The 26,894-nt window shown below is 41.4% G+C and overlaps 1 protein-coding gene across 1 annotated transcript; it reads left to right on the top strand.

Annotated features, from left to right (window-relative positions):
* Positions 1-1,560: 1,560 nt before the first annotated feature.
* ttc33 (tetratricopeptide repeat domain 33) lies at positions 1,561-26,894 on the top strand. Its single transcript, XM_036530137.1, has 5 exons — positions 1,561-1,600; positions 4,438-4,671; positions 17,211-17,292; positions 19,729-19,860; positions 23,876-26,894. The coding sequence occupies exons 2-5, from the start codon at positions 4,439-4,441 to the stop codon at positions 24,236-24,238; spliced, it is 810 nt and encodes a 269-aa protein (XP_036386030.1). The 5' UTR covers positions 1,561-1,600; position 4,438; the 3' UTR covers positions 24,239-26,894.

The following is a 26,894-nucleotide window of genomic DNA, read 5'->3' as shown; positions in this document are numbered from 1 at the left end:
AGCAACACATTTAAAAGATTAGGGACCATTAAGTGGATGTTATAGCCAAAGGTTATTTTTCCATCAATAACTATCTTGTCTCTTTGTCTTGTAACATTCCTTAAATGCCTGGTGGATGTAGCTCTTTAATGAAGATCCAAAATCAGTTTTCAAAAATAAAGAGGCCTCTATTAAATCTAACTGCATTGTGCTTTATCCTCAACTTCAAATAAGGAATGTCATGCGATGTCACTTTTTACAGACTGTAATGAGTTTAACAAAGGAGTACAAGAATCGCCAAATCAAAAAGCAACTCATTACAATTAAGGTCAGCACACAGATTTAATAGAGGCCTGAGCACATTTGGTGAGGAAAGAAAGTGTCTGAAACCATGGCAGAATCAGTTAAGAGTTACATTTGTTGTATTGTCAAATTATGTATTCACATCATTCCTGAGTGCATTCACATTTGCCCCAGGTAAAGTGCTCTATAAATGAATAAAGCTTTAGAAGGTTATGATAAGTGAATCTAAACATGGCTCAAGCCTGCACTGGATAATGCTTTATAAAGTCTTAAACAGCCACTCGGTCAGAGCTGCCTTATCATTACCAGTACTGTTGATCAGTTTTGTATTGGTGGAAATAGATTAATAGTATGAACCCCATCACTATGTGGGGCTGGTACTCTGGAAGGTCTGTCCAGGTTATGCCATAAATGTACTGTCATCACCTGTCTAGTTTGTGTTAAAATGCTCACAATGTAACATCCATTTTATTTAACAGTAATTTTTCAAGGTAAATAAACTATTCAAAGGGTGTCCACGCTGTTCCCACGTTTTAAGAACGTCTGTAATTGTGCGAGCATTTATTTCTTTATTGAACTCTTGAATGTTCAATAAACGTAAATTAACATTTGGCATTCTAAAAAATCTGGCACGGTAAATTTAATAGTATTCTTTTAGAATGGTGTTCTCCACTTTTGACTTAGTATGCCAGTGTTAAAAGAGGAAATTTATAAGGTAAAACTAAAGGGGACCAGTCACGAAGCGTTCGCCTTTGTATGTCTAAACTGCTTTGTCTTTTGTAACTGGACCCTATCTGACTGACCAATGTAAATTTGACATTGTTTAAAATCATATGTACACAAACTGCCTAATAAACAGCTGCATTGCACAAGCCTCCCTAATTTCTGCTTGATTTCTCTGTATGTGTGCCACATAGTTTTCATTTAACATTAGTCACTTTACCGAGGGATTCAAAATATGCATATTTCTCACTTACTCTTTTTTTGGCTTTCCAGAATGAAAACCTGAAGCACTGGGTACCGCTGGCTAGCTCCACTATAGCGAGCCAGTTATAAATTTGATATTCGAGGTTACCTATGCAAATGGACACATCAGACAGTAACTTGACAATGGTCACAGTTACAATACAAACCTGAAATGAATCATGGATGTGTACAGTAGCTAGTGAACCAGATAGTGAGCTTCTTGCCCTCCACTCTTCAAACCAAACTGGATAAAATTTGGACCCTGCAACTTTAACCTGAGCTGTAAACATCATATCAAATATTTCCGGGTTTTAGAGGGCAAAGTTGAAAGGTCTGAGAACGCCTGCATTTTGTGAGTATACTGTTGATTAACTTTACAGCTTTGTTGTGCAAGAGTATTTTAAATTCATACATGCTATATTACCAAACTGTCTTTGGAAGAGAGCAGCACCTTGCAGCTGGTGTCGATCGTATTGAACTGTAGTGTCGTTTGCAGACACAACTACATCGTAGTTGGCTACCCTAGCTAACGTTCGGTAGCTACGCACAAAAAATGCAGTGGATAAAATGGCCGTAGTGTTGCATATCGTTTTAGATTTATCATAGATTTTTTAGCTATCTGAAATAATTAGCGAATAGTATTGGTGGCTAGCTAGTTGCCAAGCTAGCTAACTAGCCGTAACGAAATGACGGGAACTAAACTGCAGTAATCGGTTAAGATGTCTAGCTAGCTAGGTGGCGTTAGCTAACGATATGTTGTGGCACAACTTGCTAGTTAGGATAGAGACCGTGTAGGTTATCCCCCACAATATGCTAGCCAGGTCATATCTGACGTCGCCTATTCTACTTCGACATAGCGAGATCGACCTGACCATTAGTCTTATTCATGAAGGAATACAGTTAACCTGAGTGGATAGTCTATCTAGCTAGCTAGTGACTGGGGATGTGAACGAACTCATGGATCAGTCGGAGCACATAAACCAGCTAGCATGTTCTATTCACTAATTTGTTGCATAGGCTGTGAAATGAAGTGAGAAGCCCATGAACATAGGAAGAGTTGTTAATTTACCTTCCTATATCGAGCTACAACTTAATAATGTTAGCTGTTTTGTTGGCTTCAGTTTCACAGGGAGTTTCATGTCCAAATAAAGAGGTCAACACGAAAAGACTTCACATGGTAGTTAGGCTAACCCAATTGGCATCCAGTACAGTTTTGAACGAAAGGGATGAAAAAATTAATACGAACGCTTAGTCATCTAAGCCACCTACGCACAGTTAAGACAACCCAGGGGTACTGTAGATCAGTATTTCCCAATCCTGGACCATATGCTGTTTTGAATTCAAGTTAAGGTGATGTAAGCAGGCAGCATATTGTTTCTGCCTTTCCCCTCACTGTTTTGGGGGGAAAAAATGACTGTAAGTTGCACATGCATTATAGTTTTAGCCCTTGACAATAGGGCAGTGACTTGCAAGTAAATGGCAGATATGACACCAATTGGCCTCCTGGTACAGCACACAAGTTAAAGTTGGGATTTTTATGAACAAGCATAACTCATCACACTTTGGTCATAGAGGTTTCAAACTTGCTTGCTCCTTTTCCCCTCAGTGCACTCATTTTTGTCACTGTCACTGTTTTTCCCCCCCAAAATTACAAAAACACTCAAAAAGTTTTCTCATAAACCATGGGGATCTAAATCTTTGGATGTATGCCTGCAAAAGTTGAGACTGGTCCCAAAAGTAAAGTCCGCAGGCAAAAAACATGGCTACAAGGCAATGAAATCACACTTTTGCCTTAAAGTAGGCTATTTCTTTATTTAAATGATTGAACGTCATACAGTCTTGGTTTGCCATATTTGAACATAGAATGTCTTTGCAAAATTTGGTAGTGACACATTAAGTTGTGGTCCCTGTGGGAAATTCAGTGTCATATGAAAATGGTGCTTTTTAGTATATTAGCCAGGATATTTCAAATCTGTCTCCTCCTGAACTGATTGAAAGTTTTGTTTCAGGATCCTTTTACCAGAATATGTTGGTGACTGTCCTCAAATGGAAAATGGAATGAGTGTATCTCAAGATATGTCTCATCCTTGTAGTAGTATTAAGTTATCAAAGCAAAGTCTTTGCACCAAACAACAGGGTCACCTAGGTATATGTACTGCAAAAGTGAGCTTATTCCTCAACATATTGAACTGTCAAAAATAAAATTAATACCAACAAGCCTGAACCAGATAGTTTGTGGACAAACAATTGTGTCAGTCAGCCTCATGGGGGTGCTGTACTATTTAAATGGTTACAGCTTCAACTTTTCTAAAATAAGGTGTAGTAAAGAGTGACATCTCATGTTAACCCAACAGTACTGGAGCATCACAGTCAGCAGGTTGCGCTCACCTCGTTTCAGCAATGAAAGGGTGTGTGAAGACATATGAACTGGTGATATGAAAAACTGAGGAAAGGGGGAGGGGCACAAAGAGAAAGATTTCTTAAAATCCATTTTTGTCCTGGTGGGGTTCAGTGTCTGCAGGTCATGTTCAGTAACATGAGTGAGCTTGTGAATGTCCATCACAGACGATGACAACCACCCACAAGAGCCTGAACAAGAACTTCACTGGGGACTTTGGTCTTTAGCTCAAGCACGCTTATCATATTTCTTGAGGTGTTGCGTGGGTGATGAGGACCCTGGTTGGGAAGCCGTGCTGATAAAACAGTATCCTGCTAACACTTAACCAACTGAGAGTAACAAGCCTAACACTTAATGAGTGTCTTACATTGTACAGTTTAGCTCCCATCAACCCCTTCTCCCAGTTCACTAAGACTGTTTGTGGTTTGAAAAGAACTGGAAGAACTCCCTGATTGTGGCCTTCCAGATCTGGGACTGAGTCGTCCTGCCCAAATATTTTTTCAAACATTACTGCTCCAGAGGGAACATATCGCTGTTGTAGGTGTGCAGCATTGCATTACAGAATCTTATCCTCTGTAAAGTAAGCTCACTAAATTCCACTGCAGACAGAGAAAAGACGATTGTCCCTTTGAATAAGACAGATTCTTAACTTTCATATAACTCTTTGGCAGTTCCTTTTGCGATTATATGGAGCATAACTCATGGGTGCAGGTTCCTCTTCCTCTCCATTGAATTTTGGAACCAGCCTTTCGAGTCCTCCGGTAAACACGGGAGATGTTTTGTCCCGCCAGGATGGCGTCGTTCGGCTGGAAGCGGAAGGTTGGCGAGAAGGTGTCCAAGGCAGCGGTGCAGCTGTTCGAGGCAGAGGCAGAGACAGAGGCAGAGGGGGCCGTCCACGAGCCGGACAACGATGAGGTGGACTGGCTCCATGCCATCAAGCGGCGGCGCGAGGCGCTGCTGGAGGACTGCGCTGCTAAAAGCAAGAGACTGAAGGATGAGGGGGCCTTGCTGGCTGAGGAGGGCAGGTCAGTGGGGAAAACACACACACACACACACACACACACACACACACACACACATATAAGATGTCAGAATCCCTTTTGATTCTAATGACATATCCTGTGGGATCCCGGGAATCAGCCATCAGAGGCATTTGTTGGCAGCATTCTTTATCGTCCCATAAATATGAAGGTATTAATGGTCACGGGTAAAACCTTAGGTTTCCTTTAACACGAAACATAATTTTAATCAGTAGCAAATGTTAAAAACAAACAACGTTTCCACCCATTTCCATTTGTCAGACTTAGGAGCTGTGAGTCAGAACTGGAGGAATGGACAGAAGCACTTTATGTTACTTTGAAATATGTTGTCTTGGAGTATTCCTTTAATGCCGCTTTATGTAATGAGGCCATCTGTGGTGCCACCGGCCTAGCAGTCTTTCAGAAACTCATATTGCATTACTTGACCTCTTGTAAACAGGTTCCAGAGCAGCTGCTTCTGTGACAGGACACAAGAAGCAGCAGTAGTATTCTCACTAGGGTTTTCAACAGTGTCTCAGTGTATCTGCCAGCACTTTCCTCCTCTTCTGATCCAAGGAATGGTCACAGTAAGGTCACCATGGGGAGCTCGTTACTGAACTTATATTCCAACGGCAGTGTGCGTCTCTGTAAGTTTTGGGTGCAGGAAGCCTTCTTTCCAGTGATGTCTCCTTGGCAAGAGACCGTTTGGGATGACCGCAGAACTGGCAGGAATGCTGGTAAATGACGTAGGATTATTACCAGATTGAAACTAGAGCCTGTGAAATAGTTGCCAGCACGTTTGTCAGTAAATTTGAAGCAAAGAATAATGCTCTCCCATGAATCTTTCACACGATTTCAGTACCCCAGCACTAGGTTACGCAATAAGCAGGGGCAGTTCAGTTAAATGTTTCATGATGATTTCTTTAGCTAGTTCTCACATGAATGAGAAAAAGTGTTCAACTTGGAAATGGTCCGTGATGTTGTGAATTGGCATGTCAGTTAGTGTTAGATGAAATTATTCTCAGGTGAAGAAAGCAGTGGCGTTTGATTCCAGGAGGGGGAGCCATTGTTTAGTGTAGGTCATCTGGCTGGTCTGTAGTTCGAAACATTTTTGTACATTGAGCAGTGAAGTCCATCAGAGAACTGCAGATTTTTGAGAATCCAGGTCTTCATTACTCATTTGGAGCTACTGATTGGGTTGGGGTCAAGTGTTGTTCCAGGTGCAAGTCATTTAGCTGAAACAGACATCTAAATCTCTTATCAAAATTACCCAGGACCATGTGTGGTCAGCACTGATGTTTGTCTTGGGGAGAATTTGATAATGTAGTGTGTTTGCTTTAACACTGCAAATAACACCACTGATAGTGTGTAACTTTACTTTTTTTTTTTTTTTTTTTTAGTGTTCCAGTGTTTGATCTTGAGCAATTCAGATTAATGTCCTGTCTAAACTTGTAACGCAGATGAATAGAGATGCATATACGCTCATGAAATATGTTATGCTCTTCATGTTCACTCTGTGTTAACTCCCACATGTATTCCTCCCTTCATAACTTCATGCTTCATAACATTTGCAGAGACTGCATAGTTACCAACATACAGGACTAGAACGGAGCTGACATAACACTAGAGCGGACATGGAAACTATGCAGTGTGCATAGTGTTGCAAGTGTTAAACAGTCTCAAATATTTTTTCTCTAGCCTAGCTGTTGGCAGACCTAAATGCAGGTGTCTTTGTTGCGGAACTGAGTGTCCAGGAATATCCTTATTGCCCTTTGGTGAGTACCCAGACAAAACTGTTTATTTGACCAGGACTGCCCAAAGGATGTGCTGTAGGGCAAGAAGAGTTCATGTGTCCCACTCCTGCCTGTAAGCCTCACTGTGTGCGAATGGGGACATGGAGAGCAAAACTAATCTGCTGCAGAGACGTGCTGCTGGCAGCGTGGCAGTTGATTGGAATTGGAAGCCAGTACAAGTGAATGAGACAGGACGCACCATCCGCAGTGTAGTCATGCTCAGCCACATTGCAGCGCCACTTTGGCTCAGAGCTCCATCCCACTCTTCCCCCTGTGCTACATGGCGCAGTGCAGTTTCTTCTGCACGTAGAGATATCGTTATACGGCCAGCTGTTATGGCGTTACTTTCCTGATCATATTTTCGTTATAAATGGGCCTCTGTCAGTTTCTATGTCTTGTCTGACTATCTGGGAGTCTCATAGTTAAATTACTGTAACAGTTTAAACAAGCATTCTCAATTAGTAAAACACTGGGGGAAAATACTTACTTGAGTCTGTAGCTGCTTGCCCATGCAAATAAGACCTAAGATGTCCTAAGATACAGTGCGTCAGAATCGACTGTTCCCTGCTCTGTGATGTCATTGCTCCTCTGCACTTGGTGCTGATAGGCAGTCTAATTAGCTTTAATCATTCGAGAGCAACCGGGTAACGCTAGAGCATGATCATAAGACAGGAAGTATTAAGAGAAAGCCTGTGTGCATCTGCATCATCTGCTGTGTTGCACAAACCGCATTGAGGTCACTCCACACAGAACACAAGCACAATAACAAGCCGGCACACCTTTGCGGCCAGTGCGCTGTGCCTGCAGAACAAAACTTCTGTGACAGAAACAGTTACTCATTTTTGAGTCACAGAAGTTTTGTCTTAAAAAATAATAATGCTGGTTTAAATTCCAGGCTGAATACATCTGTTGTACCCCTTGAGCAAGCTTCCAAACTCGAATTAAAATAAATTCAAGTTCAGTAAACGTCTAGCTGTATCGAAAAAGTAGTCTGTGCACATCGCTCTGTGCACGTGGTCCTATATATCATTAAATATCATTCATTACAGATGTGTTAGAGGAAAAGAGGTGGCAGTTTACTTGAGCTGGACATCATACTGTCTGCACAACACTGTTTTAAGAATAATATGACAGACATAGCATGTCATGACAACTTGTGTCAGCTGACATAAAAACAGAAAAAAATTATGTCACCATGTCATAATACCACACAAAAGAAAGTATGTCTGTCAGGAAAGGTGGGCACGCTCCTGCCAAATGAAAGCCTGATACCGCAGATATTATGTAAACCTTATGTCATTCTTATGACAGTGGTAAGTAGGCATTATGACATTAAATTCAAGTAAATTACAAACAACACAGAAACCTTAATTGGATGTATTCTCATTTTAAAGTTCTTAATCATGATTAAATGTAGACTTACTAATTACTGTCATTTCTAGTACTTATATGTTTACACAGCTACACACCCTTTTGTAGAGCACCATACACATCCAGGGACCTATTTATGAGGCTGGATTGCACTGGGACAGTTGAAATAATGCGCTCCTCTTTAAAGGTACTCCCTTCCTACCTAGAAGGTGAACCCGAAACAACCAGAACAGTTTGTTCCCTAACCAGCACAGAATACACTGCCCGATTATATTCTTCCCATGAAAAACAGTTTCAGTTCATAAACAATTCTTACAGAAATGCGCAATCGGCTTCCGTGAACCCTTCACCTCGATCTGGCAGCATGACTCGTATTAAGCGTGCTTTACAATGCACTTTTCCACCACATGACTTTCAAGGAGCAAGTGGCTTTCATCATTGTGTACATCCAACAATGCCAGCAAATTTTATGTCGAGAGATACCATTAATCCTTTGCCCCTTATCAGAGCACAGGTGTGTTTGAACAGGAGAGATCCTCCCAGGATTATATGGGTTTATCCATATCCTGATCCCAGGATCAGGACGACTTATCGTCACTGTAGTGGCTTCCTCATTCCTTACGCCTTTATTATACAGGTACCGCTGAGTAAACTCAGTACTACACTCTTTTGTCCCTCAGTAGCGCAGTAGTGGCAATTGCCAATGTCATCCATGGGGCTGTGAGTCTGCCTCCAGTTAGGTCTCCAAGAAATTTACAGATCATGTTCAGCTTTTTATTACTCTTCTTATATTAACTTTATAACTTGATTGGATACACTTATGTTCTATTGTGCTGGAAGTTACTCTGGATAAGAGCATCTGCTAAATGCATGTAATGTAATATTATTTTCCTATGAAGTAGTTGATAATAGAAATTATAGCACATCATGCTATGCATAAAAAATTACAGTTAAAATGAAAAAGTGCCTTTACTACTTGTGTAACCCATTTCCTGGTTGTCAACTTGTTTTGTAGTTTGGCACTGTAGTCACAAGCCAAATATCTAAAATAATTTTTTAATGCTGCATTTAGAGTGCATTCCAACACGGATGATATTTTAATTCCACTACATTCAGAGGTAGGGATTAGTGTGCAGTTGTTTTAAACCACATAATTGGTTAAGCGCTGGAGGGAAACGAATGTCATAGGGCAATTATTCTACCCTTCTATGGAGATGATTGCTATGTTTTGAAGTGATTTCTTTCTTTTTTATTGGCCCAGGATAAAGCTGACATGAAAGCGAGTGGGTTTTGTTTGGTTCAGGTGGTGTAAGTGGAAATTAAACTGGAAAAGCAATTTATTTAACTTGGTTCCAAGTGTTGAAGTAGACAAGGTACTGCAATTTTTCTGTTCATTGTAGATGGGACATCTACATTTTAGTAAACCAAATTAAAATGAAAATTTCTCAGTGCTGTATGACTGGAGCTTATCCTTTTCTTTGACAAGGCTGTCACTGCATTGAAAACTACCTTCCTCACACTGCTGCTGTCAGTCCCTAAAGCTCATGTCAAATTCATGAGCACTGTGTTCTTGCTTTTATGGGCATTAGTCCCATGTGAATGGGGAAAACACCAAATGTCATTGGCTGAGTTAAAATAGAAGAGTTTGTCATCCCAGTAGCTGACGAAACTGCAGTTATTTCCATGGTTATCGAGTCATAATGAGTTCATTTGTCATTTCCAGGCATTTATTTGATCTCTCTCTCGGTGCGCTGAATGAGTCACTTTGTATCACGGTTGGCCTGGGAACTCAGTCAGACTGCAGCAGCACCGCAGGACAGGTGATCTGACAGGGGAACTGCTAATTTCTTTATTTACACTGTAAACATTTTGTAAGCTCATCCCCATTACAAAAAAGCAATTTCCTTTTGTGTGGGCGTTCAGGTAATGTTACACAAACATTTTTGCGGAGTAAGTCATTTCTGAACCTGCTTTTTTCAGGAGGCACCATACACACACCCATGCACTTGCTGGCATACAGCACATTTACACAGACACACACGTCTACACACAACATTACATGCACATGCAGACACACACACACACACACACACACACATACATTGTATGTTAAAATGAGCAATTCTAGATTGGACCTTTTGGCGCTAGCTCATTGTCCTCCCGCATCTACTTTTTCCCCTCTCTTGTTGCTGAGAGATCTGTTTCAACAAATGAGCTCACAGAGCTTTACCCCATCCACGCTTCTTACCTTGGATAACTGAAACTAATGACATTTTCTGCAAGTAACTGAATTCCAGTGAGGAAATGATGTCTTTCTGGCCTGGTGAGCCACAGTGTGGTTATGAGTTTGGTGCTGTGTCTGGACTTGAACATAATTCGGTTTGCCTCTTTATAAGCATGTTACCCTGATGTCAGGACTGGTTTATTGTGCTGTAACACTAACTCTTTTCCTCAATATTCAAGTTAAATATACTGCTTTGATAAGAGAGAAACAGATGTTTTTAACAGACATTTTGATAATGACATGTTGAAATTAATGGATTTTAACATTTAGTTTGCATTTTGCTATGGGAGTTGGAACTGCCTTTTTGTTTGGTAAGATTTCTGTTATTAGGAAAAAACCATTTCATTTTTATAAGACAAGGGACATAGTAAATTTGGCCACAGCATAAGAGGAAGTGCATTATAAAATTGTGAAATTGGTGTCTGAGGTGGAGACTCTCATACGAACCTCCTTCCCCTTTAACAAAGATTTTGAGTTTGACGAAATGTCAGATATTTCCAAGCTCTCAGTCTTCTAATTTGTGGTCTTGAAGGTCACAAGCAGTGCTGTTAGTTAATGGAGACTCTTGGGGTAGATAATAGGGAGTCTTTCCTGTCAGGTTCCTGTGTTGAGGTCAATAGTATCAGCCATTAAACTGCACATCTGGCCTTCGCATCATCTAGATTCTGTGATGTCTTTGTGGCATTGCGATAACTCTCTGTTGCATTGCTTTCGCTTTCAGTCAAAATGTTAACTGGAAAAGGCTCGGACTCTCCTGTTTCTCTTCGCTCTAAATGAAGACTACGCGCCATGCTTTGGAATTCCATTAGGAAACCGCTCTCGTTAAGGCACATCCGCGCCAAAGAAAGGCCGCGTTTCCTCTGTGTTGAAAGCCCCCTGGTGCATTTCATGTACCGTTTGATTTTTCCGACGGAATCTACTTTGATTTGCTTTCTAAACGGTGAATTGCTGTTGCAGTTCACCCCACAAAGGAATCGCTTCACATGAATGCAGTGCACCTGCATGCCTTATTCATACTTATTGTTCACGGGGTAATGCAGAGACTCGTGCCGCACGTATAGTTATTTTTCTCTTTCAGCATTTATAGTTAGCGATCGTGCAGCTGCTTCAGTTGGTGCGCTGCATCACATATCAGTCTTTTCACATCACTGTATGCTTGGGAATGATCTAGAATTTTTGATGCAGGAACATTTTTGCTGTCTGTCACCCCCCTCCCTTTCCCTGAACAAACAGCCTGAGAAGTCTATCAATAGACACATAAATAGTAAGGTGCAGATTAGGATTGATAACGCTCATTGTATCCTTCAGCAGTTGTGACAGAAACGGTAGAGAAGGTAAAAGACACATAAACACAGAGAGCATAACATGAAGAGGCATAGTACAGTCTCTATATAGTTCATGTAATGCTTTTTAGCCACTAAAAGTGACTGCAGTGGTTAAAAGTGACTGCATGGCTGGCTGGAAAGGTCAGGGAAAGCTCGTTTTTCTGGGCCCTGCCTGTCAGCTGAAGCCAGGGGTTCACCCTCTGCTGTCTCCTCATTTCCAGCTTCCCAAGCCGTGCCCTCCCTTTCCTGTGCTGTTGTTGCTGCCTGTGTGCTCGGCTGTTTTTGTACATCAGCTGTAAATTTCAGTGCTGTTTATTTTCGTCCAGTGGGTGAGAGAAAATAACATTTTGCTGCCGTGTAGGTAAGGAAGTCCATCGAGACTCGCCGGTGTCCTGTATTCGTGTTGATTTGCACGTCACCTCCGACAACTATTACACAATTTGCTCCTTACCCCTTCCCTGTGTGTCTCTGGGTGTCTACTGGCTTTGGGGTGTGTGTTTGCGGGAGGCGGGGGTATTGTTAGGTATAGATCATACATTACATTTTCACTGTAGGTCAAGTCTGTGCTGTTGACTTAAGGTGGGATGGGGACACGAATGATGCATTTTGCCTCAATTCTGTGTGGGGAAAAAAAACACTTCACCATTACAGTGTCAACACTGAATATGTGCAAGCCTATAGATAACCTAGATAACCGCAAGTCTCCTTTTCCTGTTACAAATTATGAGTCATTACAGCATATATATTATATGCTATACGCTCATACAAACAGCATATATAGTATATGTACATATGTTATGCTTAGTATATATATTATATATATGCACTAGGGTCCAAAATTATTGGGACACCTGGGCATTTTGTGGTTAAGTGTGGATGTGTCCATGTAGCTATTAGTTTTATCACTCGAACCTAATTTATGGTGTGATGAAAACAGTTACATGTTTTGGCAACTATTAACATTTTCAAAACATCTCTTTTTGTGGTTGGCACATGATTGCCTGATGACTACCCTTTTTTCCAACATTTTAATAATATCTATGACATTAATTCTGCCAAACAAACTGACAATTCTATGACATTAACTTAATTTTAAAAGGTACCTACATACTTATTGAGTGCAGACAAGTGAACAAAAATGACCATCACTTCAATTAGGCCTGATTGAATGTTGCCCTGCCCCCTAATTGAACACTCATACTGAAGCCTATATAAACCTAACAAGGTTGGAACATGGTCACAGAAGATAGAGCTGAAATTGACATTGACATAAATATGACTTTCCCAATGTCTGATGGAATATGCAGCAAAAATATTGTGGGTTTTCAGAAGAAAAAAGTGAGTGTCCCAATAATTTTGTACCCCAGTGTATAATGCTCATACATATAACAGTCTGTAATCATTCTTCATATTCCCTAGCTCCATCATTATGGTACCTGAGCAGATGGGAAGAATAGAAATGATAATAAAACATTATTATCACTGTGTTGCTTAATTTCCTGTTACCTATTGTACTTGTCGCATCAGATGTTGCATATGAAATTGCTCCATAGTGTGGTCATAGATTGCGTTAACTTACTTTGCAAATATTGTAACTTTCATGTACTGTAGGGTAAATTGGCTTGGGTTTGCCCCCAGTTACAGTCAATAAAATTATCAGTGTTGGTGTTGATTCAGAATGGTTCAAATCCTGGTGCCATTGCTCTTTATTTGCCACAATGCATCATACATTTACATTGCTATATCCAGGTCACACAATGAGCTGCGTTTATGACACGTTTAATCAGAGACTGTTCCTAAACAGTCTGTTTAGGTGGTTCACTTCTAAGTACATGCATTTGTGCTGTCATGCACATTCAACAAATGTTGCCCGAGGAAATGAGTGTGATGACACTCTACAATAAAAGCTTATCAGGCAATACCTTATCAAGCAAAGATATGCCTTCCTATCTGTCAACCACAGACATCCATATCCTAACCTGAGGAGACACAGGGTTTAAACTCTTCTGTCTGTCTTGTTTAACCTCTACTACTTGTTTAACCTTACTAGGTGGGGTCAATTGAGAACAAGATCTCAATTGCAGTGATGACCTTGAAGAGGGACTTACCCAGTTAGCTTTGGGGATTATTAGGTGGTCAGACTGAAAGAGTCTGATTGGGAGTTTAGTCAGGACATTGGGAAACTCCCCTATTCTTTATGATAAGTTCCATGGGATTTTAATGACCACAGAGAGTCAGGACCTAGATTTAACCTCAGATTCATAATGCATCCAAATGACGGTACCATCTATAGCACAGTGTCCCTGTCAGTGTACTGAGGCATTGGTTTACTGTAGGGTCCAGAGGGAAGACTTCCCTCACTGGCCTACCAGAATCCCTCTTGCAGAAACCTGGGTTTCTCAGGAGGTTCCCCCATCCAAGTACTAGCCAAACCTAACCCTGCGTAGCCTCAACCGTCAGGCAGGAGAGGGCCTCAGGGCAGTGTGGCCGCTGGCAGGTTGCAGCATTAGCAGGTTACAGCATTTGTCAGTTTTTCCCATTATGACAAAAGCAAAACAAGGCTACTCAGTGTTACTGGGATGACACATGCAGCATGCAGACCAGACACAAACAAACAGAAACCCACACTTTCAGCAGGGTGTGTGACAGAAGTGAGGTGTCTGCCGTGGGCTTGCCGGTGGGTGCTGCGGATGACCTGAGCGGACGCCGATGGTCCAGTGAAACCGGCTTGTGTGTCTCGCCAGCAATATGGCTGACTCTGCACTTTTGAGTCCCCTGGGCTCGCAGTCGACTTCAAGGGGAATTTAACAGGGAAATGTGCCCTCCGTATAAGGATCTGAATTTTTATAGCTTGGAAAAATATTAATACAAACAAAGGAAAGTAACATCATATCAGAAAGGTATCCCACAGTTGGAAACCCGGCAGTTTGCTTGATAACGTTAACTTAATACACACATTCAAACCATAGATTTCCTTATTTTAGGAGTCCAGTGATAAGGCTTCAGTCAGATTTGCAGTCAGATTTCAATGTCCAAGGAGTGCAGGTGACATTCAGACATCCAGGGCTTCCTCATCGGTACACCTTCCTGTCCCTGATGAGTGTGTTTTCTTCTTTGGTCAATGTTGTCCAGACCCAGGTCACCCCCTTCCAAGAACCCTGCCCTAGCATCACTAACAAAAGTTCTGTTTTAGACCGTCATGCTGTGGAATATTGCATACAGATTTACAGATCTAAAACCATCTGATAAGATTGCCTCATTCGCTGCCAGTCTACACTAAATGAAGACTACCGACTGCACAGAATTCTGTATAGCATACACTCACTGAGCACTTTATTAGGAACACCTGTACACCTATTTATTCATGCAGTTATCTAATCAGCTAATCGTGTGGCAGCAGTGTGATGCATAACATAGTGTAAGTTGCTCTGGGTAAGAGCATCTGCTAAATAATGTAACGTAATAACATCATGTAGATATGGGTTAGGAGCTTCAGTTACTACTACACATCAACCGTCAGAATGGGGAAAAAATGTGATCTCAGTGATTTTGCCTGTGGCATGATTGTTGGTGCCAAACGGGCTGGTTTGAGTATTTCTGTAACTGCTGATCTTGTGGGATTTTCACACACAACAGTCTTTAGAGTTTACTCAGAATGATGCCAAAAACAAAAAACATCCAGTGAGTGGCAGTTCTGCGGACGGAAACGCCTTGTTGATGAGAGAGGTCAACGGAGAATGGCCAGACTGGTTCGAGCTGACAGAAAGGCTACAGTAACTCAGATAACCACTCTGTATAATTGTGGCGAGCAGAAAAGCATCTCAGGATACACAACACATCGAACCTTTAGGCGGATGGGCTACAACAGCAGAAGACCACGTCGGGTTCCACTTCTGTCAGCCAAGAACAGAAAGCTGTGGCTGCACTGGGCACAGGCTCACCAAAACTGGACAGTTGAAGACTGGAAAAACGTAGCCTGGTCTGATGAATCTCAATTTCTGCTTCGGCACACAGATGGTAGGGTCAGAATTTGGTGCCAGCAGCATGAATCCATGGACCCAACCTGCCTTGTGTGAACAGTCCAGGCTGGTGGCGGTGGTGTAATGGTATGGGGAATGTTTTCTTGGCACACTTCGGGCCCGTTAATACCAATCAATCATTGCTTGAATGCCACAGCCTATTTGAGTATTGTTGTTGACCATGTGCATCCCTTCATGGCCACAATTTACCCATCTTCTAATGGCTGCTTGCAGCATGATAATGCACCATGTGACAAAGCAAAAATCCTCTCAAACTGGTTTCATGAACATGACAATGAGTTCAGTTTTCTTCAGTGGTCTTCCCAGTCACCAGATCTGAATCCAGTAGAACACCTTTGGGATGTGGCAGAATGGGAGATTCGCAACATGAATGTGCAGCTGACAAATCTGCAGAAATTGCATGATGCAATCATGTCAACATGGACCAGAATCTCAAAGGAATGTTTCCAACATCTTGTAGAATCTATGCCGCAAAGAACTGAGGCTGTTTTGAGAGCAAAGGGAGGCCCTACCCAGTATTAGTATAGTGTTCCTAATAAAGTGCTCAGTGAGTGGACGTTTCATTTTCGTCGTGTGACTTATCTTCTCCAGACTGTCTTACTGAGATACAAATGTGTATGTGAGTAACCACACGTACAGGAAACATCATACCACATATGAACAAGTGTCAGAGCATGCTCGTTGCTGGTGCCATGCTAAAAATACACCCTCAGTTTTAGAGTAGTGAAAAAGTCAATGTGTGCTGGTGAGTGAGTAAATGTTATGGTAACCAAAATGTGGTGTACAAGAAGGAAAAAACAAGACTTGATTGCTGACGTGAAAAGGTACATGCTTGTATCATTTCTAGAACAAGAGTACAGACTTCCACTAAAGTAAATGATCTAGAAGTTAAAGTCAAAAATGTTTATCAGTATTGACAAAACCAGGTTCTGATATTCCAGCAGCAGTGGGTGTTGTGAAGCTGAAAGATTTGAAGGGAGTTGCCCCAGTGGAACTGGAAACTCTCCAGAGGCACGTCAGGAACCGGAGATGTCTCAGGATTTGAAAACTACTGACAACAGTAGTCTAGCACTTTAATTAGGTCTATTTGTTTAGTTGTTCTTTGTTCCCCCCCTTTTTTGTGAAGATCTTCTCTAATAGATATTTTAGGACTCTTGCACAAAAATTGACCTTTCACTCACTGAATCTTGCCACGTACACAAACGAAAGAGCAGATCTAACGCCTGGATAAGTGTCCTACAGCAGGCAAGACTTGAGGGGAACTGTGTCTTTTTTTCCCCCAGAGGTTAAAGATATGCGGCCGCTCCCCCTAAGAAAAGTAACTGAAGACTATCTTCCTAAGAAAACTTCCCTTTGAAAATGGACACGGCACGTGTTAGTCCGCACCTCACTGCTCCAGCTTCAGGAAAGCGAGTAGGGCAAGGGTAAAATTGCTCAGTTACAGTCTCCCCCTCTCCCTTTCGTGGCTTTAACATGTGCGCTCTTGGAAACGGCTTCACTGAGCAGGTGTAAGAATGGCCATGGCTTCTGTCATGTGATACATACAAAATGGGTCCAGTGGGGCTCAAACTGATGGACAGTGGACAGCACAAGCCCCCTCTCTGGTTCCCCACAGTCCAGTGCTCTGCACCCTGTAGAGGTTGTAACTGCGTGCGTCAGCGGCCACACCAGCGCAATGCAGTGGAGCATGTCTCGCGCACCGTTGTAACTGACTGACGTTGTTTGCCCGCAGGCACTGGGAGGCCATTAAGAGATGGGATGAAGCAATACAGCTGACTCCAGAAGATGCTGCTCTGTATGAGATGAAGTCACAGGTACGCTAACCGATCCTTGCCGCGCCAGAGAGCTGCCTCTACATGCCGCTGTCAGTGTCTTTCTGAAGTGTGAACGTGCTTCTCAACAGGGATAAAAGACCAACCTGGAAAACAATAGTGGGTGTTAGAATGCTCTCTCCAATGGCTGTTGTTTTTCAGACTGTCTGTCCCCGCAGACAACAGTGACAAAACGTTTCTTAAGAAAACTCTCAGACAAGCGACCAAATGAATCATTGGTATTTGAATATTGTGTCATTTTGACTCAGGATGTTCATAAGTGTATTTACAGGAAGTACTTGTGTATCTGTCCTTGAACTGAAGTTTTTAGTTCCCCCTTTCTCAGGGACATCATTAAAGTGTAAATGTTCCTCTCAATCGGATATGATACAGAATGAGTACATTTATAATAAGCAGGATTACTACAAAAACATTAGCCAAGAACCTTGATGTTGCCTCAGTCACTCAATAAGTTTATGACATTATTGGATTGTATCTTTGTGCTTGTTTTGAAGGTAATAAGAGATGTTCAGATCTTTCTTTAGTGTGTCATCCTTGTGTACCTTTTCATGAATTACTGATTATGTCATGAAAGTGTGGCTCACAGGAATAACAGCAATGAAGACGCTGTTAGCGTCAGCATGTGCCCATTGTTTATTTTAGTTCTTGGAATATGGTCTGTACTGTTCAAAAAATACCATTGTGCATCATTGAACATACTAGTGCAGTTTGTTCTTAATGACTCAGAGAATAACAACAGTAATAAAGCCATCGTTAAAGTGTCTTCACTCTAAAAACAAAAAACAAAAATACTGTCAGAAGCTTCATTAAGCGTGTTATGACTACTGTAGAGCAGTGAAGTCAAGGACACACATTTATTTATAGGCTAACAGTAACAGTTGACTGGGGGACCATGAAGAGATGTTGAACACTGTATCATAGAAGCTGAAGTGTTTGGCTGAGGCAGTCCTGTTCAGCGGTTAGGACCAAAATGGCTCCTTATTTTAACATGTTCAAAAAAAGCAAAAAAAGCTTTTGAAGATGGGACCCGGAGGCAACTGTCAGTATAGCACACTTTATATGAAGTGGTCATGGGGTCATCAGCAGTAGTTTGGCAGCGATCTCTGACATGCCAAGAATTTCACCATCTGAAGAACGTTGCTGTCAGGAAGGATTGGTGAGGGTGGTTTTGCAACAGTTCCTGTGAAAACGCGCTGTATCCATACCACCCTCCTTCGTCATGTTGTCTGTGTCATTATGTTCCGTGTCTGTCTTGCAAGAAAAGGCAAAAAAGAGCAAAAGGATGCAATTCCCGTTATAGGATTTTGTTGGATAGGTTTACATCATTCACAAAATGGGGAGTATGGAGGAACCATATAAGGGTAGGAATACTGCTTTGGTCAGACCATTAGAGGAATGCACTTCAGATGCGCTGTTGTTAAGGCAGACAGATGAAACATCGATGGTAGTAAATACCCGCGAGGCGCATGGGCTGAAGTGTGCACAAGCCATTGTCTGTAATTTGATAACTGTTCTTTAATATGGTCCTTTGTACCACTCACATCCTGATAAATGCATGCACTCAGACAGCACTTGACGTCAGAGCAGTTTCAGAACGTCATTTCCCCGAGTCCCCTGGATGTGTTATTTATAAGGATTCTGCACATTGCATCGGTACTAAGTCACGTAAATCTAATTCATAGCCTTTAATTGGCCAGACTCTTCAGTTGATACAGTTGTAAATATGATTTTTGGCTCCTTGAAAATGGCACCATTTTCTTTGATTATGTCAATGTGATTGATGGAACATCTCTTTCTTACGTGATCACTGGCTGTTGAACAGCTTGATAAATGTTGAGCTGTAGGCAGGTTTCACTTGTTTGTTTTTATTGTCTTATTGTTCTTATTGTTGTTGTTTACACACATTGGAACTCCTGAAGATATGACTCACATCAGATGGTTTTGCTGTATATTTTCAGCAGAGCTGAACCAGTGTAAATTATGACTGTTTTTATTGTTTCCACTGTCTGTGTCAGCACATACAGTGCTGTTGTAGTCCTGGATTCTGGACCAGTGTGTTACAAACTTAACAAAGAGCCTGAACTCTGCTGAAGTGCAAAATCCAGCTGTAAAATTTTCAGTCATTGCATGTAATCTGTGTAGAAACTAAACCATTACATAACGTGATGTAATAAGAAAAAAACGTTATTGTTATTTAGTGGGTTGTCAGGTAAATGTTAGTGTTGTGTAGCAGTACTGTATGTTCTCTTTAGCACTGTGCTAATTTATATGCATTTGTGCAACGCAAGGGGGAAAAAAGTCCCGGCCGTAACTCTGCCAAAGCAGAAGTGCTGGCCATGTGAACGCTATGACGTCCTCCTTCCTGCGCGGGAGGCCACGGCCATCCTGAGCCCTCTCTGACCTCTCCCCACCCCGCAGGTCCTGACGCTCCTGCAGGAGGTTTTCCCTGCCGTGCAGGCAGCCGAAACGGCAATGAAGCTCCGCCCCCTCTGGTGGGAGGCGTGGCAGACCCTTGGGCGGGCTCAGCTCAGCCTGGGAGAGGTGGATCTGGTGAGTGTCTAACGTCGCATCGCCATTGTTCCCCACGGCGCTGTCTCTCTGACTGTTTATGTAGACTCCGGATTCCAACGTCCAACCCGCCATAACGTCATAGCTTTCCAGGCATTGTGTGCTTCTGTTTAAAACATTATGTTCAGACGTGTATTATTATCGTTTATTTGCTGAACATGCTTTACTGTTTGAGCTTCAGAGAGATATCAGTGGAAACATGTTTAAACTAACGTGGAAATAGCAAATTCCTGCTTGATTAGAGAGCTTGTTAACAGAAGTTTGGTTTCTGAACCTTATATGTCTTTGTTTACATACTGTACCAGTATAGCACAGCAGGGTAGCATAGTGGTTAAGCAACTATGCTTGTTACTCAAAGGCTGCAGGTTGACTGTTGTACCCTTGAGCTAGGCATTTAACCTGAGTTGGTTTTGTAAACTTTATTAATGGTGAAGTAGGAGGCACATCAAAGCACTTTGGTACTTCAGCCATGCTCCCAGTTTGACCTAGTTTGTAGCTGTCCCTTGCTCTTGTGCTAATTGCTAACCGCTGGAATTCCATTGTTTTAGCCTCGTTGTCACCGGGCATTTTTGTGAGGTTTGTTGTCTGTTCCTCACTGTAAGGCCCCTTCTCTTCGTGGACCTCTTGCTAATGCTTGCTCGTGACATTTTTGTTTTCGCTTTGTCAGCTGCCTTTATACAAACCATGTTTTACGAGATGGGAATGAGTTTGCTATTCGACCGACTCTAAAACCGTGTTTTCCACATTGGGTCACAGGCGGGCTTTTCATCTGTTAGCATAATTCCATTTCATTGTACGTTGTGGCCAAGTTTTGCCTTGTCACCAGTTCGGCACACATACCCCTGAATTTGCTCGCACCGTGGTGGGTGATGTTGCCCTCTGCATACCCTGCCACATGCAGCTTCCATACAGATGTACAGCTTTTTCCGGATGCTCGCTTCTCCATCATCTTTAACTGGACCAAAATGAATGTGGGAGACTAAGAGTGGTACATGACAAGCGTAACCGTACTGCCTGGTCTAGATTGACAGCTAAGCTAAGAGCTAAAGCCAAGCTAAAGCTTAACGCCTAACCAACCTTTTTAAATTTTACATCACTATACAGGTGTGATGGAGTACATTTGCACATTTGATCTTCACAGCAGCGTGAGAAATTATCTTCTACTATCACTAATGGTGGGATTTCACATATATGTATGTAGTAAATAATACACATTTACTTAATTTTAAGTGTTTGTCGTTAAATTTCAGGTGTGATCTTAAATATTTTTGGAATGAAGGTCTTGGTATAGCATTCTGAAACTTGAGTACATTGCACATTGACAGGTTGTTGACGAGCAATGTAGACATAATTCCTCATTTTACCTCCATATTTGGAGTATGTCCATGAGTCATTTCTGTGGCTTTTATTTATAACTTGCTTCATTTCACAGACTTGCCATTGTGTTAAAGTGCTAAATGCTTTTTCAGCACACCCAAGCCCTGAGGCCTGGACCATTTCTGTAAGTGCACCTGGTACAGGCCTGAACCTGCATATTAATGAAACAGGTATTTAACAGAACCAAAAGGCTGAACACAAACCAGCAGTTATTTGTTCATAGTGGGCCTAGGACATGCTGATGTTTCAGGAATGTTGGGGGTTTGCAGAAGAAAATGGGTCCTGAAAGTTGCTTTACCATAAAATAACCATACAGCCACGAAACTGGAACTGAAATGGCATTCTATTTAAAAAAAAATGTATCCTTCATTTTATTGTCAAGGAGGATTGTGATAAACAGTGTGATTAGCCAGCTTACTCTTGGCATTATGGATGTTATTATGCATTTCTTCCAGGATATGCTTAGTGATGTAATGTATTACTTTGTATGGATGGAAATAATCTGTTTTTGCCCGATTAATACAGCTAGTTAGTCTTTGTATATATGCCTTCATGGTAGCATTATTTGTCTAAGCCTATAGAAAAGCTCAGTGGTGACAAAACAAACAGATTTAAAAGGTCTCATGACGGGATATTCAGTGAGTCGCAAGTGCTAGCCCACTGCAGCTGGAGAATTCATGGAGCGTGCAGCACAACTCTTATAGATGCAATGATTCGCTTACTGTAGATGGAAAATTGCCTCAACCAAAAGTCTGATGTCCTATCGCACACACTGATCAGGATTCTGGACGCGAACCAGGGGAAAATAACAGGACCTTTTGAGAAGTGTCTGTTTGCCAGCGACCTTTCTTTGGCACAAGCCTTAATTGGAGGGCTTTGTTCTTTCACATCACAGCATCTCTGTAAAGTCCCACACTTTGCAGCACGCTGTAAGGTGATGTCTAATCTGGGGTTTGAGTGCTCTTGTTGTTCAGCCCAGCTGCTAGTAAGGTACTTATATTTTAGCTGTTCCATGCTACTAACAATTAGTAGCTTCACCAAGAGGAAAAGAATTTTTGTGTGTCGTATACTGACAGTATTGTAGCCGATTTAAACCATCCCGTGCTCACTTCAGCAAGTTGTCGTACCTAAACCCAAAAGTCGCCAGAGACACAAATAACAACAACAGCACCTATGAGCAACTATGTCCCATTTCTTATATATATTTCTTATTCTCTGAAAGATACGAGTGTGTCTGAATTTAAATGATATGCATGATTATATAATAGTAGTAACATTGAATAGAACATATTTTTGAAGGTTTTGTACATTCAATGTAGTGCTTTACAGTTTAATTTACAGTATAATTGGTTTAGTTTTCTGCATAGTATCCTCTGTACTGATTCTGGGAATGGACGTAGAGACACAAAGATTCTCATGCCTCCTTTTCCAGCATTTCACATTATTCTTTAAATCTGTACAAATGCTTAGTCAGCTAAAAAATCAATGGTATCTGGATATTGGCAATGCATCTTTCTGGAATGTAATGTGACCCAGCTTTACTTTTGACTCATGCTTTAAATGTGTTCTGTGAAAATGTATTTAATTTATTATCACTGCTCATGTGATCCACACATTTTTGAAAGTTTATTCATTTCTTTGTTTTATATTATTGTTTAATATTATTATTGTTATTATTAATAATAATAACTGTATGAAAGGTTAAGTGATACTGTGGATAGAATCTACTGGGATTAATTTACTCTACCAGGAATCCAGACTTTTATGATGATTTTTATTGCTTTTATGAAGTATTTATAACACTGAACCTCTCTGCCAGTCATGTGTCTTCTCTCAAAGAGAAAATAAAAAATTCTGTTATTTTTCATGCTTACATTTTAAATCCAAGTGTGGGAACTTTCTTTCCAAGTGTTGGAGCTTAAATTCAAGCAGTCATTTTCCCTCCTTAACTTGCCTTGTCATTCGTGTGGGCAAAAGTACTCCGTAGTCTACAGGATCAATCCTCAATCACTGTGCGTAAGCTCAGCTATGAAACCAAATATGACTTTATGATTTTACCAGATGTAATCCTCAGTATTGTTACACATAGAAATCAGATGGCCTTTCCCATTGTTTTTACCTTCTGCTGACTGGCTTATTGTCATGTTTGAACTGTATTTAACGGCTACTAGCACATTCTTTCATTGTGAATTACATGGAGGACCAATTTCTCAGATTGTCCTGAGAGTTAACTCCTTAGACCTTCCTAGTATAAATCATACTGGTCTACACAGTTATGTACAGAGAAGCAAACTCAGCAGCTGCCTGATCTATGGAATCTTGAATAAGACCAGCAAAGGCTGCTGTATGATTTTAATGTTTTACGTTAGGAGCCATTTATTCTGTGCAGCGGTTTTGAGTGAAATTGAAGTGCCTTCAAAATCTGATGAAATGTGTAACAATCTCCAGTTTAATTCATGACCATGACAGTACCAATATTATGTCGTGTGTGATGTTAAGAAATTACAGAAAGGAAACACTACCTAAGGAAAGCTGAAAATGAGGGCCAGGCACATGGGCATGATTAAACTGACAGGAGGAAATGGCAGACAAACACTCATCCATTGGTTTCTGCTCGCAGGCCGTGAGGAGCTTCCAGGTGGCCATCCACCTGTGCCCGTCGGAGCGCCCCCTCTGGGAGGAGGACCTCTCCTGGGCCCAGAGGCTGCAGCGGCAGAGTAAGGAGATGCACGAGAAGGCCAAGCAGGAAGAGGAGGCCAGGCAGCAGCTGCTCCACGCTCCCGAGCTCGTGCCCGACTATGACTTTGAGAGCGACGAGGTGGTGGCAGCCTGCGCAGCCATCGCGGAGCGGCAGAAGAGCTACGAGAGCCTCAAGAAGACCGCCGTCCTCATAGACGCCCACGGGACGGTGGTGACGACCGTAGAGAGCAAGGACAATCCGTCGCCACCCCAGAACCAGTTCGTCAAGGCACGGGGGCTGTGACGCGGTCGGCTGACGTCGGCCGGATTTATTGGTCTTAGCTGTAGATGTTTTTTTGTTTGGTTAGGTTTTCTCGTTGCTCCTCGTGGGATGCTTGCAATGGCCTTTCTCAAGGGAAGATTTTCGAATTTGGACACGGATGTTAGGCTCATCCATTTGTTTTCTTTCGTGGTGTGTACGCATTCTTTTTGTGTTCATTCATTTGAATGTGCAGAAGAGTCTGACTAATGTTCTTTCACAATCAGCAAATTCCGGTTCAAAATATAATTTGCAGTCTTCCATATTTATTAATTTCTAAGGGGAGGGACGTAGTTTTCTGTCTGTGCAGCACATCTGTCTTGTTTGAACAACTGCAGTAAACGGAAGAAGTACATAATTCACACCCATCTTGGGTATGAAGAAATGTGCTAGATTATACAAAGCCATTTGTACCAGAGGATGATCAGCATTTCGGACATGCCTTCATTCCCCCACAGGGCTTATGTTAATGACATGATGAATTTCAAGTGAGTTTTCAAGTGAACAAGACAACATTATTTCATAAGGCAATTTCCATGCTTTTCTGAAACTGGTCATTTTGTTAAAGCCCAAATTAAGATATTGTGTAGGAAAAAGATCACAGCACAGTAACCTCAAGACCCTGTGTGGTTTAATTTAGTGGAAGCATATCGGTTTTATTTATTAAAATATTCATTACAGGTAATGAATGTTTTAATAATGAAACATAAAATGTAAAATGGTTCCTGGCAGTGTAAATAATATAGACTGAATAGGATACCTGCTACTTCAATTTATTTATAATTTACTTTTATGCCAGGGCTTTGTCCTTGCTGTTCCTGGCTGTTTGAATTCTGACGTAATTCCTTCCACTTGGCAGTAAAGTTGAAAAATGGGAGTACCACATGAAAGAATCAGCCCTGCATGGAATGTGGGCAAAGCCTGGATCTGAACTGGTGCCCTTCAGTGATGGAGAAAGCTTTTACTCTGGAAATGACTTCAATGACTTGAATTCTAATGCAGTAAACTAAGTAGCTGTTGGAAATGCACTGTAAATGTAAATGAAAATGATGGTTCTCCTGCCCAAGGGCAATTCATGGATGGGTTCATGGGAAGAAAGCTGAATTTTTTGCTTTTAGCTCATAAATGAGTTTGGACCATCAAATCTCGATATTGTTTATGTAAGACTTAGGAGTAAAAACTCAGCAGTCCAAAAATCCCTTGCCTTGAGCATAGGAGACTGATCCTGGCTTTGGCAACTCGGGGTGTCAGCAGCTGCTGAGTTGTTCTGAATTATAGCTGGTGCCATCCCAAAGCCTCTGTACCAACTCTCAGCGCAATAACTGCGACTTCATTGGCTGTAGGGACAGAAGAACTCCAAAGTTGGCACAGCTGGTGCAGAGGTTGCAGTTGAGTCAGATTACTTCTGTTGCTCAACTAAGCAAACAGCTACACAGCCAAGGTTCTTTTTTGCATAGGCTAGCAGCTTGTAATTGCACAGCATTTTGACTAATGTGATAACGACAGATGGTTACTGATACTGGCACTGACTGCTCCTAGGGTAAACGGATGTTGTACCAGGAGGTAAATAAATGCTACGGTATCATGCGATATTCTCTGGGATATTACATTACTAAAGGAGTCTATACATTAAATCTTTAGGCAGTAGTATGAAGTCAACAGCAACAATTCATACTGACTTGCAGAGATTAATTATAGTTAGTCCACTTCATGCTCCAGTCTATGGTCATTTGGCATCCATAGTAACACCAGAAGATAGAGGAGGAAGCTATTAAAAGGATGTCTTTTGATTGAACTGCCAGGAATCATGAACAGAGGCTGAAACCAACAAAGTATTTGCCCTTTCAAGAGGCCACCATAAAGCTACATCCATTACTGCAAATGCTTTGAGACCACTGAGTTCCCAACCAAGAATAAAAAGGAAATTGTTGTCAGAGAAAAATTTCCATCAAATGCTTCCATTTCCTCTTGTCACAAATGGAATCCCTCTCAATATTACAGGAACTTTTCCATTCAAGTTCTATGATGTGAAATAATGTTCTTTCATTTGAGCTAAAATGCACACCATGTAATAACTATTGTACAGTGAAGTTAAAGTATTAAAATCACACAGTTGTTTCCCTGAATAAAGATTCTTAGAAATCAGATAATGACTTAGATAATGACTCCTGCATTTGTAATGGTTGTATGTACCTTATGCTATTCCCGTAATTAACCATTGTGAAGACATATTGAACTAAGAGTCTTGTATTCATGGTTTTCTTTTATTCTCTATCATTTTGCAATGAGGTTCCAGCATGGCTGATATCTGACATTCTAGATTACTAACATTTCCTGTGAAATATTAATGGGTCAAAATATAAAAGCAATGTGAAAATGTGTTGTCTACCTGATTAAGAAGTTGAGGGCGAGAGCGGGTGACATCTGTCTCAATATAAATAAACAGCATGAAATATCAGGGTTCTATAATCTGACAGTCATTTTGAGTTTGATATATCAATAAACATTGATTTGATTATCTTCTGTTTGCAAAGTCATTCCCTTGACATTATCTGCTGTTAAGACAGAACGAGATTGGATTAATCCAGAGGCTGGTCTTGTGTGAGGGCCTCTGTGGCAGTAGGCTTTGGTTTGATGGAAG

This window comes from Megalops cyprinoides, chromosome 5 (assembly GCF_013368585.1).
Source record: "Megalops cyprinoides isolate fMegCyp1 chromosome 5, fMegCyp1.pri, whole genome shotgun sequence".
NCBI lineage: Eukaryota > Metazoa > Chordata > Actinopteri > Elopiformes > Megalopidae > Megalops > Megalops cyprinoides.
This window is presented reverse-complemented; position numbering and strand designations above follow the sequence as displayed.

Bases quoted from the DNA above. Each gene is read 5' to 3' on its own strand.
- ttc33 (XM_036530137.1), top strand. From the start codon at position 4,439: ATGGCGTCGTTCGGCTGGAAGCGGAAGGTTGGCGAGAAGGTGTCCAAG. The intron at 4,672-17,210 runs GTCAGTGGGGAA...GTTTGCCCGCAG, and splicing joins TTGCTGGCTGAGGAGGGCAG to GCACTGGGAGGCCATTAAGA. The intron at 19,861-23,875 runs GTGAGTGTCTAA...TTCTGCTCGCAG, and splicing joins GCCTGGGAGAGGTGGATCTG to GCCGTGAGGAGCTTCCAGGT.